The sequence below is a fragment of the Sturnira hondurensis genome, unplaced genomic scaffold (assembly GCF_014824575.4).
Source record: "Sturnira hondurensis isolate 20B ecotype Veracruz unplaced genomic scaffold, ASM1482457v3 Scaffold0000256, whole genome shotgun sequence".
Taxonomy (NCBI): Eukaryota; Metazoa; Chordata; class Mammalia; order Chiroptera; family Phyllostomidae; genus Sturnira; species Sturnira hondurensis.
In genome coordinates this window covers 2813386-2829049 of record NW_028072887.1, presented here as the reverse complement: position 1 = coordinate 2829049, position 15664 = coordinate 2813386, and the positions used below count along the sequence as shown (strand labels likewise).

General features: G+C 40.5%; 1 protein-coding gene across 1 annotated transcript in view; it reads left to right on the top strand.

Moving 5' to 3' along the window:
- MCM6 (minichromosome maintenance complex component 6) overlaps nt 1-15083 on the top strand; it is a 49547-nt gene extending 34464 nt beyond the window's left edge. The window contains exons 14-17 of the mRNA XM_037028137.1: nt 9181-9316; nt 10098-10253; nt 12409-12548; nt 14597-15083. Coding sequence (XP_036884032.1) covers nt 9181-9316; nt 10098-10253; nt 12409-12548; nt 14597-14713 — 549 coding nt within the window. The 3' untranslated portion in view covers nt 14714-15083. The remainder of the gene's footprint in view (nt 1-9180; nt 9317-10097; nt 10254-12408; nt 12549-14596) is intronic.
- The last annotated feature ends 581 nt before the right edge of the window (nt 15084-15664 follow it).

Below are 15664 nucleotides of genomic sequence, written 5' to 3'. Positions count from 1 at the left end.
AATCCGGATGTTGGAACGTTTAAAGATGTCCTGGAGGTTCCTAAGCTTCTCCTCATTTTTTTGAATTCTCATTTCTTCATTCCTTTCTGGTTGGATGTTTTGTTCTTCCTTCTGGTCCATTCCATTGATTTGAGTCCCAGTTTCCTTTCCATCGCTATTGATTTCCTGGACATCTCCCTTCATTTCAATTAGTTTAGCCTTCATATATTCCTCTAATTTGTGACTATAATCAACAGGTTCTGTGAGCATCCTGATAAACAGTGTCTTGAACTGTGCTTCTCAGAGGCTGGCTATTTCCTGGTCGCTGAGAGTAATTGGCTCTGGGACTTTGAGTTCTTCTTGTGCCATCTTTTGGGCTCTTTGTGCCTGTTGCATATCAGGATTGGAGCCCTAGGTGTTCACCAGAGCAAGACAACTCAGTTGCTGGGTTGTGATGCTGTATGTGGGGGCGGGGTCAAAGAGGAACAATGGCGTCCCGTCTGCCGCCTCCCGCCACGGCCCCCACAGGTGGCCGGTGCCACAGCTGCCACAGTCACCTGGGCCTGCGCTTTTCCTCCCACTGCACTCGAGTGCGCCACCCGCCATTAGCCTTCCACTGGGTTCGCCCCCTGGGGCCTGCATGGTCCATCTCACTGTGCTCAAATGTGGGACCACGGTCAGTCTGCACCACACCCTGACTGGGTACGGGCCACTTGCGTGCCTAAGTCTGAGGATCTATCCTGCCCGACCCTGCTCTGATGCTGGCTCTGCCCCTCTTACCGTCCCCGTTAAACAGTTCGTCATCGTCAGACTTCCGTATAATTCAATTTTCAGTTCTTTGGCTGTGTCTTTGTTCTCCAAACCTTTGTTGTATTCAAACTTGGTTGTGGGAGAAGGCACAGTGTTTCCACCTATGCCTCCATCTTGGCGGAAGTATGAAATTGAGCATCTTTGCATATATGTAACAGTTATTTTATCTCCTTTTGTGATCATATTCTTCGTCCATGTTTTATTTATGTTATTAAAACAGCCTTTCTGTATGCTAAGATTTTATAAGTAGTCCCAGGATTTCCTCAAGCACTTACATGGTTTGGTTGTTTGTATTTCAGTTATTCAAATATTTGGTATTCATTCTGCTGTCAGATGTAAGATATGAGTCACTTTGACTCTTTTTCAGCCAGTTTCCTAGTTCCAGCACCTCTTGTTGAACAATCCACCTTTTCCACACTGGTTTGGTATGCCTTTGTCATACATTAAATTCTTGCATTTGTTAGGATCTCTTTCTGGACTTTCTGTTCTGTTCCATTGGTCCATCAGCCTCCTGTTTGCATCAGTACCACAATATTTTAATCAATGGGGCTTTATACTTTTTAATTATATATTTTTTTATTATGCTGTTACAGTTGTCCCAAGTTTTCCCACTTTGCCCCCCTCCACCCAACATCCACCACTCCCTCGGGTAATCACCACACCATTGTTCATGTCTGTGGGTCACAACTATGGGTTCTTAGCTGCTCCATTTCCTGTACTGTACTTTACATCCCCATGGCTATTCTGTAACTACCTATTTGTGCTTCTTAATATTTATATTTTGTATTTTAAGTATACAGCTAATACCCTTTGCATTGTTCTCTCTTGGCTCTTATGAACTTAATCATCTGGCTTAGTTTCTTTAAATAATTACTAATATTTTTGTTAAGTGTACATTAAATTTCTATATTAATAGGGAGAATAGATATCTTTATAATGGCTTTTCCTATCCAAGAAAACATAGCAGTTAGAATCTAGGTTGTGTATTATCCACTTTAAACAGAAACATTTATTTTTTGCTCATGGTATGTGGTTTTTTTTTTTTTTCGTTTAAAAAAATTATTGATTGTGCTGTTATAGTTGTCCCAATTTTTCCCCTTTTGCATCCCCTTACTCAGCACCCCTCCACTCCCCCTTACCTTTGTTTGTGTCCATGGATCATGCATATAAGTTCTTTGGCTACTTCATTTGCTTTGTTGTACTTTACATCCCCATGGCTGTTCTGAGACTACCAATTTATACTTCTTAATGCCCTCACCTCTTCACCCATGACCCCAAACCCTCCTCTCTTTTGGTAACCATCAAACTGCTGTCCATATCCACGATTCTGTCTCTGTTCTTGTTTGCTTAGTTTGGTTTTTAGATTCAGTTGGGGTTTTTTTGTTGTTGTTTTTTTTTTTCCTTTTTTAAAAAAATATATTTTATTGATTATACCATTACAGTTGTTCTATTCCCCCCTTCATTCCCCTCCAACCGCACACTCCCTCCCCCACCATTCTCCCCTCCTTAGTTTATAACCACGTGTCTCAAGTTCTTTGGATTCTATATTTCCCCCACTATTCTTGCCCTCCCCCCTATCTATTTTCTGCCTACCATCTATGCTATTTTCTGTACCTTCTCCCCTCTTCTCCCCCTCCCACCCCCCTATTTCTAACCCTCCATGTGTTCTTCATTTCTATGGTTCCACTCCTGATCTAGCTGTCCTCTTGATTTGCTTTTGTTTTAGGTGTGGTTGTTAATAACTGTGTGTTTGCTGTCCTTTCACTGTTAACATTTTTCATCTTCTTTTTCCTATATAAGTCCCTTTAGCATTTCATATAATAAGGGCTTGGTGATGATGAACTCCTTGAACTTGACCTTATCTGAGAAGCACTTTATCTGTCCTTCCATTCTAAATGAAAGCTTTGCTGGATAAAGCAATCTTGGCTGTAGGTCTTTGGATTTCATGACTTGGAATACTTCTTTCCAGCCCCTTCTTGCCTGTAAGGTCTCTTTTGAGAAATCCGCTGACAGTCTGATGGGAACTCCTTTGTAGGTGACTGTCCCCTTATCCCTTGATGCTTCTAGGATTCTCTCCTTCATTTTGGTCTTGGCTAATGTAATTATGATGTGCCTTGGTGTGTTCCTCCTTGGGTCCACCTTCTTTGGCACTCTCTGAGCTTCCTGGATTTCCTGGAAGTCTATTTCCTTTGGCAGACTGGGGAAGTTCTCCTTTATTATTTGTTCAAATATGTTTTCCACTCATGACTGTTCCTCTTCCCCTGCTGGTACCCCCATAATTCGGATGTTGGAACGTTTAAAGATGTCCTGGAGATTCCTAAGCCTCTCCTCATTGTTTTGAATTCTCATTTCTTCCTTCCTATCTGGTGGGATGCTTTGTTCTTCCTTCTGGTCCATTCCATTGATTTGAGTCCCTGTTTCCTTTCCATCACTATTGGTTTCCTGTGCATCTCCCTTCATTTCAATTAGTTTAGCCTTCATATGTTCCTCTAATTTGTGACTTTGTTCCTCTAATTTGTGACTATAATCTACCAGTTCTGTGAGCATCCTGATAAATAGTGTCTTGAATTGTGCTTCTGAGAGGCTGGCAATTTCTCGGTCCCTTAGAGTTATCAGCTCTGGGACTTTGAGTTCTTCTTGTCCCATCTTTTGGGCTGCTCGTGCCTGTTACGTAGCAGGAGCAGGATTGGAGCCCTAGGTGTTCACCAGAGCAGGGCAACTAAGTCGCTGGGTTGTGACGCTGTATGTGGGGGCGGGGTCAAAGATGGACTATGGCATCCTGTCCGCCTCCTGCCACCACGGGCTGTCACCGGTGCCGCAGTTGCTGCCGTCACCGGGCCCACGAGTTTCGTCCCACTGCACGCAATTGTGCCACTGCCGTCAGCCCTCGCCCCCTGGGGCCTGCGTGGTCTGTCTCACTGTGCGCAAATATGCGCCCGCGGTCTGCCCCGCACACCAACTGGTTCCCGTCTGCCTGCGCGCCTGGGTCGGGGGCCCTGTCCTGCCGGACCCTGCTCGCTGCTGGCTCCGCCCCTCTTACCGTCCCCGTTGAACTGTTAGATGTAGTCGGACTTCCGTATAATTCAATTTTCTGTCCTTTGGTTGTGTCTTTGTTTCTCCAAACCTTTGTCGTATTCAAACTTGGTTGTGGGAGAAGGCACAGTGTTTCCACCTATGCCTCCATCTTGGCGGAAGTCTAGATTCAGTTGTTGATAGGTATGTGTTTATTACTTTTTTGTTCATAGTTTTGATCTTCTTTTTTCTTAGATAAGTCCCTTTAACATTTCATATAATAATGGTTTGGTGATAATGAACTCCTTTCGCTTTACTTTGTCAGGGAAGCACTTTATCTGCCCTTCCATTCTAAAATAAACCTTTCCTGGATAGAGTAATCTAAGTTGTAGGTCCTTGCTTTTCATGTCTTTGAATACTTGTTGCCAATCCTTCTAGCCTGAACAGTTTCTTTTGAGAAATCAGCTGACAGTCTAATGGGAACTCCTTTGTAAGTAATTTTCTGGTTTTGCCGCTTTTAATATTTTCTCTATCTTTAACCTTTGGCATTTTAATTATGATGTGTCCTGGTGTGGTCTTCTTTGCATCCATCTTGTTTGGGACTCTCTGTGCTTCCTGGACTTGCATGTTTATTTCCTTCACCAAATTAGGGAGGTTTTCTTTCATTATTTTTTCAAATAAGTTTTCAATTTCTTACTCTTCCTCTTCCTCTTCTCCTTCTAGAACCCCTGTGATATGAATGTTGAAACATTTGAAGTTGTCCCAGAGGCATCTTGCACTACCCTCATTTGTTTGTTTGTTTGTTTGTTTTGGTTTGGTTTTTGGATTCTTTTTTCTTGTTGCTCTACTTGGTTGTTTTTGTTTCCAGTATGTTCTGTATCAATCCATTTGATTCTCGGCTTTCATCCACTCTACTGTAGATTGTTCCTTTCTATCAGTATATCCTTCATTTCTGCCTGGCTCTTTTTTTTGCTGTTGAAGCTCTGAGTTCCTTGAGCATCTTTTTTTTTTAATTATTTTTTTAACATTTTTTATTGATTATACCATTACAGTTGTTCTATTCCCCCCTCTTCATTCCCCTCCCTCCGCACACTCCCTCCCCCACCATTCTGCCCCCCTTAGTTTATAACCATGTGTCTCAAGTTCTTTAGATTCTATATTTCCCCCACTATTCTTCCCCTCCCCCCTATCTATTTTCTACCTACCCTCTATGCTATTTTCTGTGCCTTCTCCCCCCTTCTCCTCCTCCCACTCCCCTGTTGCTAACCCTCCATGTGTTCTTCATTTCTGTGGTTCCACTCCTGATCTAGCTGTCCTCTTGGTTTGCTTTTGTTTTAGGCGTGGTTAATAACTGTGAGTTTGCTGTTCTTTCACTGTTAACATTTTTCATCTTCTTTTTCCTATATAAGTCCCTTTAGCATTTCATATAATAAGGGCTTGGTGATGATGAACTCCTTGAACTTGACCTTATCTGTGAAGCACTTTATCTGTCCTTCCATTCTAAATGAAATCTTTGCTGGATAAAGCAATCTTGGCTGTAGGTCTTTGGATTTCATGACTTGGAATACTTCTTTCCAGCCAGCCCCTTCTTGCCTGTAAGGTCTCTTTTGAGAAATCCGCTGACAGTCTGATGGGTACTCCTTTGTAGGTGACTGGCCCCTTATCTCTTGCTGCTTCTAGGATTCTCTCCTTCATTTTGGTCTTGGCTAATGTAATTCTGATGTGCCTTGGTGTGTTCCTTCTTGGGTCTAACTTCTTGGGGACTCTCTGAGCTTCCTGGATTTCCTGGAAGTCTATGTCCTTTGCCAGACTGGGGAAGTTCTCCTTTATTATTTGTTCAGATACATTTTCCACTTGTGGCTGTTTCTTTCCCCCTTCTGGTACCCCTATGATTCAGATGTTGGAAAGTTTCAAGATGTCCTGGAGGTTCCTAAGCCTCTCCTCATTTTTTTGACTTCTCATTTCTTCATTCCTTTCTGGTTGGATGTTTTGTTCTTCCTTCTGGTCCATTCCATTGATTTGAGTCCCAGTTTCCTTTCCATCACTATTGATTTCCTGGACATCTCCCTTCATTTCAATTAGTTTAGCCTTCATATGTTCCTCTAATTTGTGACTATAATCAACAGGTTCTTTGAGCATCCTGATAAACAGTGTTTTGAACTGTGCTTCTCAGAGGCTGGCTATTTCCTGGTCGCTGAGAGTAATTGGCTCTGGGACTTTGAGTTCTTCTTGCGCCATCTTTTGGGCTGTTCGTGCCTGTTCCATAGCACGATCGGAGCCCTAAGGTGTTCACCAGAGCAGGGCAACTCAGTTGCTGGGTTGTGAAGTTGTATGTGGGGGTGGGGTCAAAGAGGAACAACGGCGTCCCGTCTGCCGCCTCCCGCCGCGGGCCCCCACAAGTGCTGCACCTGCCACTGCCTCCGGGCCCACGCGTTTCGTCCCACTGCACCTGAGTGTGCCACCGCCGTCAGCCCTCGCCCCCTGTGTCCTGTGTGGTCCGTCTCACTGTGCGCTAATGTGGGACCAAGGTCAGTCTGCCCCACACCCTGACTGGGTCCGGGCTACTTGCACACCTAGGTTTGGGGATCTTTCCTGCCCGACCCTGCTCCGCTGCTGGCTCCACCCCTCTTACCGTCCCCGTTGAATGGTTAGTGGTTGTCGTACTTCCGTATAATTCAATTTTCTGTTTTCTGGCTGTGTCTTTGTTCTCCAAACCTTTGTTGTATTCAAACTTGGTTGTGGGAGAAGGCACAGTGTTTCCACCTATGCCTCCATCTTGGTGGAAGTCCTCCCCTTGAGCATCTTTATAACCAATGTTTTGAACTCTGCAACTGTAGATTGCTTATCTCTATTTTGTTTAGTTCTTTTTCTGCAGTTTTGATCTGTTCTTTCATTTGGGCCGTGTTTCTTTGTCTCCTGATTTTGGTATCTTCCCTGTGTTTGTTTCTATGTGTTGGGTAGAGCTGCTTTGACTCCGTGTCTTAGTAGTGTGGGCTAATTTAATAGGTGCCCTATGTGCTCCACTGGCACAGCCTTCCGTAACACCCAAACTGGGTACTCAAGGTGCACCGTTTGTGTGGGCTGAGTATACCCTCCTCTCGTAGTTGAGCGTTGTTTGCTCTTGGCAGGTCTATGGGAGGCGTTTACCCAGGCCAGTCAGCCGCAAAGACTGGCTGTGATCACTGGCCAATCTCTGCCCTCTGTGGAGGATCAGCTGTTCAGGGACAGGGTGATGGTTCTCCAGCACGATGTATAGCTGTCCATTGGGTGCACAGGCTCTGGGGTTTCCTGGGTGGTACAGGTCAGGGTCACCACCTGTGTCCCTCCTGGGACCACCCAGCATGAGCTACAAAGCAATCACCAGATTCCTGCTACTTCTGCCAGCCCCAGAAGCCCACATGTGCTGGGCTTGGAGGTTCCCAGGCAGAGCCAAACTGATCCAAAACTGACTACTGCTAGTACAGGCCCTGGGGCTGTTTAGCCAGAGGTATGGGGGCTGGGGGCTGGCATAAGATCAGCGGGGCAGAGACTCAGATAATGCTGGGGCAGGACAAAGAATGTAAACCAGGTTGATGGAGTCTCAGGTATGTCTCCCACCTGTGGTTCTGTTGGGGGAGGGCTCAAAAAAGGCACAATGGCCTTTGACACCTTTCTGTCTAGGAAAGAGCTGTCTCCCAGCTTTCGCCTTGATGCTAGCTAGACACTTCAGTTTCTTTCTGTATGCCCTTGGGGCTGCTACCCTTTCAGGCTGCTACCCTGGTGGTCCCAGAACTCAGAGGAAGTGAGTCTGATTACATTCAGCATGTCCCTTTAAGAGGAACTGCCAAGGAGTCCAGTAGTATTTTTCACTCTCCAATCCTACTGGTTTTTACAGCCAGGAATTATGTGGGCTTCTCTTCCTGGCACTGGTACCCAGGGCTGGGGGATCTAGTGTGTGGCTGGTCCCCTCTCTCCAGAGATATCCGTCCTCAATTTTTATCCACCACATGTGGGTGTGGGACCTGCCCATTTCACATCTCCATGTCTCCTGCCCTTATGGATTGGTGTGGTTTCTTTAGTTCCATAGTTGTTGGATTTCCATTCAACTTGATTTCTGATGGTTCTGAGTGATCTTTGGTCTGTAGTTTAGTTGTTTTTTATGTGATTTTGCAAGGAGGCTAGCCATGTTTACCTGTACCTCCATCTTGACCAGAAGTCTCCTTTCTTATTCCTGCTCATGCTTTGTGTTTGTTTACATGTTAACAAGGGGCTCTTTTCATGTCACTCAGATACAGACTAATATAAAGGTTCTTTCTTTACATATGAGATAGACTTTTTTATTTTATCTTTTTAAATGGTGTATCTATTTGTATATATTGATCTAGTTTCTTACTTTACCAACATCTTTTATTTTAGTTGTTGAATTAAATCTCTTGATTTCCAGATACTGATTTTTGTCTGCAAATAATATGTATCTTTCCAGTCTTAATAAAAATAAACTTTATTTTAATATTTTTCCATTTTCTCCACAAATTTACTTTGGCTTTTGCAATTGTAGTATATGTGTAATAATAATAATGACATTGGACCATCTTTTTCTTTCTCTCTTTTTTTAATGGGCTCTGTATCTGAGATGTTTTTATCAATGGGAAGTATACATTTATTATTCCTATGTTGAATATTTTCCACAAGGTTATTTTACCAGGTGTCTTTTAAGTGACTATAGAGTTCATTGTTATTTTTTTTCTCCTTGATCTATTAATGTGAAAAATAAATTAATAGACTTTTTAATATCAAGTCATCCTTGAATTTCTGGGGTAAATCCCACTATATTGATTAACACTATTTTGATTGGCACTGTAATGATTAATATTGTACAACTTACTTAACTTTTGTGCCATGGTTCTGTTTTTATTGCTATGTGATAATCTATCAATGACTGTATCACAATGATTCATCCATTCTTCTGTTTATGGACACTTGAATAGTTTCTAATTTGGGTTCTTATGGGGTATATGTATCTTTTGGCCCATGTGATGTTTATTATATGTACATTTCTGTTGGGTATATATACTTAGTAATGGAATTATTGGGTCCTTGGTAGTAGTACACATGTGTTCAGTTTAGTGGAGATGACCAAAATGGTTTTTTTGTAGTGGTCATATCAATTTACATTCCTGCCAGCAGTGAATGAAAGTTGTTCTACATTTTATCCAACACTCAATATTGGTGGTCATTTTAGCCATGCTGGGGATTTTACGGTACTATCTCATATTTTATGTGTGTCAGAGAGGCGTAGTGTGGGAGAGCCAAAATACCAGTGTGATTTTGTATGGAGAAAGTCTGTTTGGTGTATCAAGAAGACTGACTTCCTGATTTACCTTATCTCGATTGGTTTAGGTCCAGCCTAAACATGTGAAAGAAGCTTTCAGGTTATTGAACAAGTCGATCATTCGCGTAGAAACACCCGACGTCAATCTAGATCAAGATGAAGAAGCCCAAATGGAGGTAGATGAGGCCCCAGATGGCATCAATGGTGAGGTGCTTGTTTATGACAGTTCTGGAGTTAGAGACCAGAATGTTCTCTGATGTGTCGTGGTGAAAGTGCACTTGTTAGCCCTGGCTGGTGTAGCTCAGTGGATTGATCAAACCAAAGGATCACGGTTTGATTCCCAGTCAGTGCACATGCCTGGGTTGCTAGCCAGTTCCCAGCAGGGAACCGTACATTGATATTTCTCTCCCTCTCTCCTTCCTTTCCCCTCTAAAGATAAATAAATAAAAATCTTTTTTAAAAATCCTAGTAAACATAAGATTTAAAAAAAAGAAAGTGCACTTGTTGATGGTTTTAAATGGATATTGAATTGTAATTAACTCTTTATCAGTTAAAATTCAATTAAATAATTGACATAAAATATATATGCTTAAAAGACAAAATATACCAAAATGGTGATAGTGGATTTAATTCCTCAGCCTTATTTGTATTATTATTTTGTTTTTGATTTAAAAACATGTTTTCAGGTACATTAAAATAGAAATTATCAGAATTTAAAAGTTTGCATATAATATTGAAAATGTACTTTCAGGTTATGAAATCTTTATAGCTCTTACCCTTTCAATATCTTCCAAGTTACTTTGTCTTCACTAACAGCACTTACAAATTTGCTTTTAATTTTTATTTATAAAATTACTAAATACTGAGTATACATGTATGCTTGTTTTGAAATTAGTATTAAAATATAAGTAGTATATTTATAAACATTTGATAGGGAAGTTTTGAGGAACAGAAAGAAGACTCAGATGGTTGATGTTTCACGTAGGTCATGCTGACAGCCCTGCTCCTATGAATGGAATCAACAGCCACAGCGAAGACACAAACCAAGATGCAGTTCCGAAAGCCTCCTTAAGGCTGGGCTTCTCCGAATACTGCCGAATCTCCAACCTTATTGTGCTCCACCTCAGGAAGATGGAAGAAGGTGAGGCTGTACCTGGTGTTGCTCGTATGCTCGTTTACATAAGCTCTAGTCACGTAGACTATTTCTGATCTCTGAAGATTGTGTTTTGTCACAAGAGATGATACATTGTTAAATGAGCTCACATTGGCAGAGAAAGTCTGCAGGGCATCAGCCTATCTGCCAGCCTGGACATTTCACCACAAGTTCATTCTCAGACAAAGGTTTATGTCTGAGAATGTCAAAGATTACACTTATTGATGTTGTTGGCCAGTTGTAATAGTTATAAAGCAGAGTTTAGGATTTGATAATACATAAAGAAGCACTTTATAATGTTTTTACAGATGTAAAACCACTGTTCCTTACAACAACTTTATTTAAAATGTATGAACTCCTGGGTTATTATATTTGATAGTCTAGTATTGAACTCAAAATCCTATATCAGCACAAGTACATTCCAGACTAGAAATAAAGTAAGAAATAAAGTAGAACCCTCATTTTTCCATAGGTAAAGTGTGATATCTGGGCATGAGTACGTTTCCTACCCTTAGCTGCTTTACCGTGCTGTTCCAAGTTGCATCAACCTGTAGTTAGCCTTAAGGTAGGAGGAAAAATAATGGAATCAAGGAGTCAAGCTTAAACTTTAATTTGGCGTTTAACCATCAGGTAGTTCTTATTTAAAAGTTCTAATATGCTGACTTTCAGACAGATTCTGTCATCATAGTGTCCTATGAGATGGAATAAAAGAACGCCAGAGATTCTCTTAGCTTACTGAAGATTTGAGCTCTGTAATTTCGGCTCTTTGTTTCCTGGTAACTGTGGACCAGTGGGAGAGAAGAGTGCAAAGAAGCTACTGGGACAGATAGGTTTTAGCCTCAGTCCCTTCTCATATAAAAAGATTTGAGAACTCACATATTCTTGTGTTCACATAATACTTTATTATTCTATTTCTCTCTCGTACAACTAAGATTTAAATATGGCAGACCATTGATGGGGCAAAGATATGATTAGCACTGAGACACTGTCTGCATTTCATAGATGAATTCTACTACATCTTCCTTTCTTTGAAAAAGAAAATGCTGTTCATCCGATCAAATAAGTTATTCTCAGTCTTCAGGTCGACAGCACAGGGATCACAACTTTAAACCAAGGTCACTTACCAAGAACAGTTGGACAAACCACTCAAGTTTCAGTATAGCAGGTCCTCAAATAATGTCCTTTAGTTATAGCACTGATGAGATGCCATAGGAACTTAACTCTCATTTATATCAATTCACCTATGGTAAAAATGTTTTTATTACATATCATTTAGCTTAAAATTGTAGAACCTATGGACATTGTTAAGTGAGTACTTAATATACAGCCTTAATAAAACTTGGTAGCCAACTCAAAGTATTTTTTAGTATATTTTATGGATTAAGCTATTACAGTTGTCCCATTTTTTCCTCCCTTTTACCCCCCTCCACCCTGTGCCCCCCTTTCCTCCAGCGTCCCCCACCTTAGTTCATGTCTGTATGTCATACATGTAAGTCCTTTGGCTTCTCCATTCCCTGTACTATTCTCAACCTCCCCCTGTCTAGTCTGTACCTACCAATTACGCTTCTTATTCCCTGCGTCTTTTCCCCAACCCCGCCCTTCCCCCCTCCCCGCTGATACCCATTCACTCAGTATGAATAGACCTTACTGGAATAAATGGTTAATTTTTCATTTTGAGTGAATTCCTGTGGTTTTTACTTCTCAGTTGACCTCCATAGAGTCTTTTTTCAAAAAGGAAAAGTTATATTTAAGATGTTTTACTTGTTGTTGTTTCATTCCTAATTTATGCCTTCAGTTGCTTTTGGCAAACATTCTTATAGATGATGAAGCATATGAAGATGAAGGAAACACCTTATACTCTGAAATCTTAGTAGCTTTAAAAAACTTATTTTTTTACAGTCTCTGTTTAATTTGATTTTTCTCTTCAGGATAAAGTTGGGTGTAGTTTAATACAAGTAATATCACAGGTTATTTTAGGCCTATGCTAGAACATTGCAAATCTTCTTTCAGCAGATGTACTTTCTGACTGGTTGATGGTTATCTAATCTGTACATTTCTTGCGTGTGCACACCCCAAGGATTGACAATACAATTTTCTAGAAAGATAATTTAATCATATTAAAATTTTGTTGTTGTTGTTGCAGAAGAGGATGAGTCGGCTTTAAAGAGGAGTGAGCTTGTTAACTGGTACTTGAATGAAATTGAATCAGAAATAGATTCTGAAGAGGAACTTATAAATAAAAAGAGAATCATTGAGAAGGTCATTTATCGGCTCACCCACTATGTACGTATAGAACTCTGCTTGCTCGGGTATTAGTGGGGGAGGGAGCTCATGCCTTATTTATGTGTGGATTCATTAGATGCTCATTTATTTTAAATCATTGGGGTCTAGTCAGAATTATGAATTGTAAAAGAGTTAACAGTAATTGACTTATCTTCTATACTAAAATAAGTAGAATATAAGTTAAATCCGGGAACAGGGGTTTAGGGTCTTATTTTCTGTGTCTTTTTAATCTTTGTTTTCCATTCCAATTACCATAAACCTTCAAGCATCGACCACTATTACCTATTTTTTTTTACATTTTATCTTCCTCATATCCTTACCTTCATTACACAGCTTGCATTCTAACAATCATTCTTACATTTTTTTCTTTTTATTCCCCCAAGCCAAATTATATCCAGCTTTATTAAAGATATTTTTCATGAACAGTCATGGTGTTTCAGACAAGACATGGGCAAACAATTTCTAACAGTATACAGTTTTCAACTCCCTCCTTCAATGGACTACCAAAATCAGAAAGCCACTACAACACCCAGTGAAGTCTTCTTTTGATGCTCTGAGCACCAAAAATTTTGAGTGAGGGTTAACATTTCAAAATCACGCTTTGTGTTTCTTCACCGTACTTATTGCCTGGCAGTGTATTCTTTATTTAAGTGTTTAGTTCGTCTCTTTTGTTAGAATGCAAGCACCCTGAGGGCAGGGGCTTTGTCTTGTTAACCACTGTGTCCCCAGGTTGTACAGTGTTGCCTGGTGCAAAGAGGAGTCAAATATTTGTTGAATGATTGAGTTTTTCTGTTCAAATGGGAGAGATTCAACCGTCCTACAGTTCACTTCAGTGCTCACTTTATAAATATTATAGGTGTTACATAGGAAAGCTGTCCTATCTGAAAAACTGTTTACCTGTGTGAGAGCAGATGCAAATGAGCATATGATTTTGATGGGGTTGGCGGATAAGAACAGCTTCTCAGATCAGACTTTAGTAAATGATATATATGAAAATAAACCTGCATCAGGGTAGCTTCTGCCCAGAAGTCACTTTCTAGCAGTAGGCACTGGTCTGCACCAGGCCAGCCCTTTTCTCCCTAGAGCCACCTGGGATCAGTGTAAGATGAAATGACCGGTACAAGAAATCTACATTGGGACACATTGCGAAATTAACTGAACTAAATTGGTAGTTTTACTCACTGCCTGAGTTAATTAGCTACAAAAGACTAGAGAACTTCTACTGTGCTGATTAAATGTTCTTTCTGTGCAGGTGTGTTAGTACAGGAGTGCTTGAAAGTGTCCAGTCCCTCTTAATAGCATTAGTGCTCATTCTCTGGGACTTTGCCACCTTCTCATTTGGGATATTTTAGATTGATGTATAGGTACATTATAGCCTTGAATTTTTGTCATTAGTTTTTTTTTAAGACATATGGCATACTCTTTTTTCCCCCCACGTTTTTATTGATTTATTTTTAGAGAGGGGGTAAGGACCTGGCCCAGAACCCAGGTGTGTGCCCTGACTGAGAATCAAACTGGCAGCATGTTATCTTCAGATTCTGCTTCTTAACTAAATAATGAATAGGTAGTATATGAAAGACTTCAGTGACCAGTAATTAAAATTAGCAAATATTAATTAAAACCAAACACTTACATTAGAGTGATAAACATAAGGATAAGCATATTCATCAGAGGATTTTACCCAGTTGCATAATCTTAAAATTCATACATGACGTTTTGACTTTTTTTAAATTGTATTTACAAGTATTCGATGTAATACACTAGGAAACCTCATTAAAATCACAGTGTTAAGCCTGCTTACATATATTTTACTTTTTTTAAAGAAGGTTTATGGTATGAAAAGGTCTACATCCTGATGGGAATGGGGAGGGTTAGCAGAACTTTTATAATGATCTGAAGTTATAGTCCTTTGTCTAGCAGTTTCTGGAGGGAAACTGCTAGCAGCAAAGAAAATGCTAGTAGCAAACATTCCAAAGGGTCAATGCTGTGTACCTGGGTGCTTTCATCATAATGCTGGAGGCCTGAGAACAAGTGTTTGTGTTCCACAGGACCATGTTCTGATTGAGCTCACCCAAGCTGGACTGAAAGGTTCCACCGAAGGAAGTGAGAGCTATGAAGAAGATCCCTACTTGGTAGTTAACCCTAATTACTTGCTTGAAGATTGAGATGTTGGAAGCAACTAACCAGAGAAACTGTGGCCCTCTACCTCTTTCTGCTAGGGACAGAAATGCTTCGGGAAGATTTATTTTTGCATAAAAAGAACCAAGTTGATGGTCCTGTGTGTGACATTCCCCTCATGACACTTCTGTGCCAACATGGGCTTTAGCACTTTGTTCAGTGTGCTTCTCATCTCCGTGAAGTTGGAACCTGATAATGTGTGGATTCTGTAACTAAGACCTTTGCTTTTGTGTGTAGGAAAAAAGGTCTATTCCTTTTATGATGTGTACTGTTTTATTGAGGAAATAACTTTTTCAGTTGCTAACCACTGCTTTCTTTTTTTTTTTTTGATCAAAATAAAATAACCTCTTTTGCACATGTCTGTTGGATTTCTTTGTACTCTATCATTTCTGTATACTTGTGACTATGAGTCTTTCACTTTTTTAATTTTGTATTTGATTTAGGTGTACAGCATAGTGGTTAAACAGTTAAATAATTTACGAAATGATCTCCCTGCTAAAAACTCTAGTACCCTCCTGGCGCCACATATGTGATTATCACAATATTTTGACTGTATTCCCTAGGTTGCATTATGCATCCCCATGATGAGTCTTTCACTTTTTGCTTACTCTGAAGCAAGGGGTTGTAAGGATTAGGCTAAACCTTCAGGATCCCGTCCTGTGGGGAGGAGTCCTTATTACAATTCGTATGAATGCTAAGGGAGACTTGGAGGTGGCTTTCTAAGGTTAATTCCAGGTTTTTTAGTAGTTTATTTTCTTAAAGTTTATTTTACTTTTTCATTACTCTTTAAAAGCTTAACTTGTCTGTCCTGAGTTCTTTTCTAACTGCTTTTTAAAGAAAAGTATGTCATTTTCTCTATTATAAACCATCTCTAAATTTGTGGCTCTTTTCCAGGTAAAAGTTGTTACTGTTTATGATACTGGCTTCCTGAAGCTTAG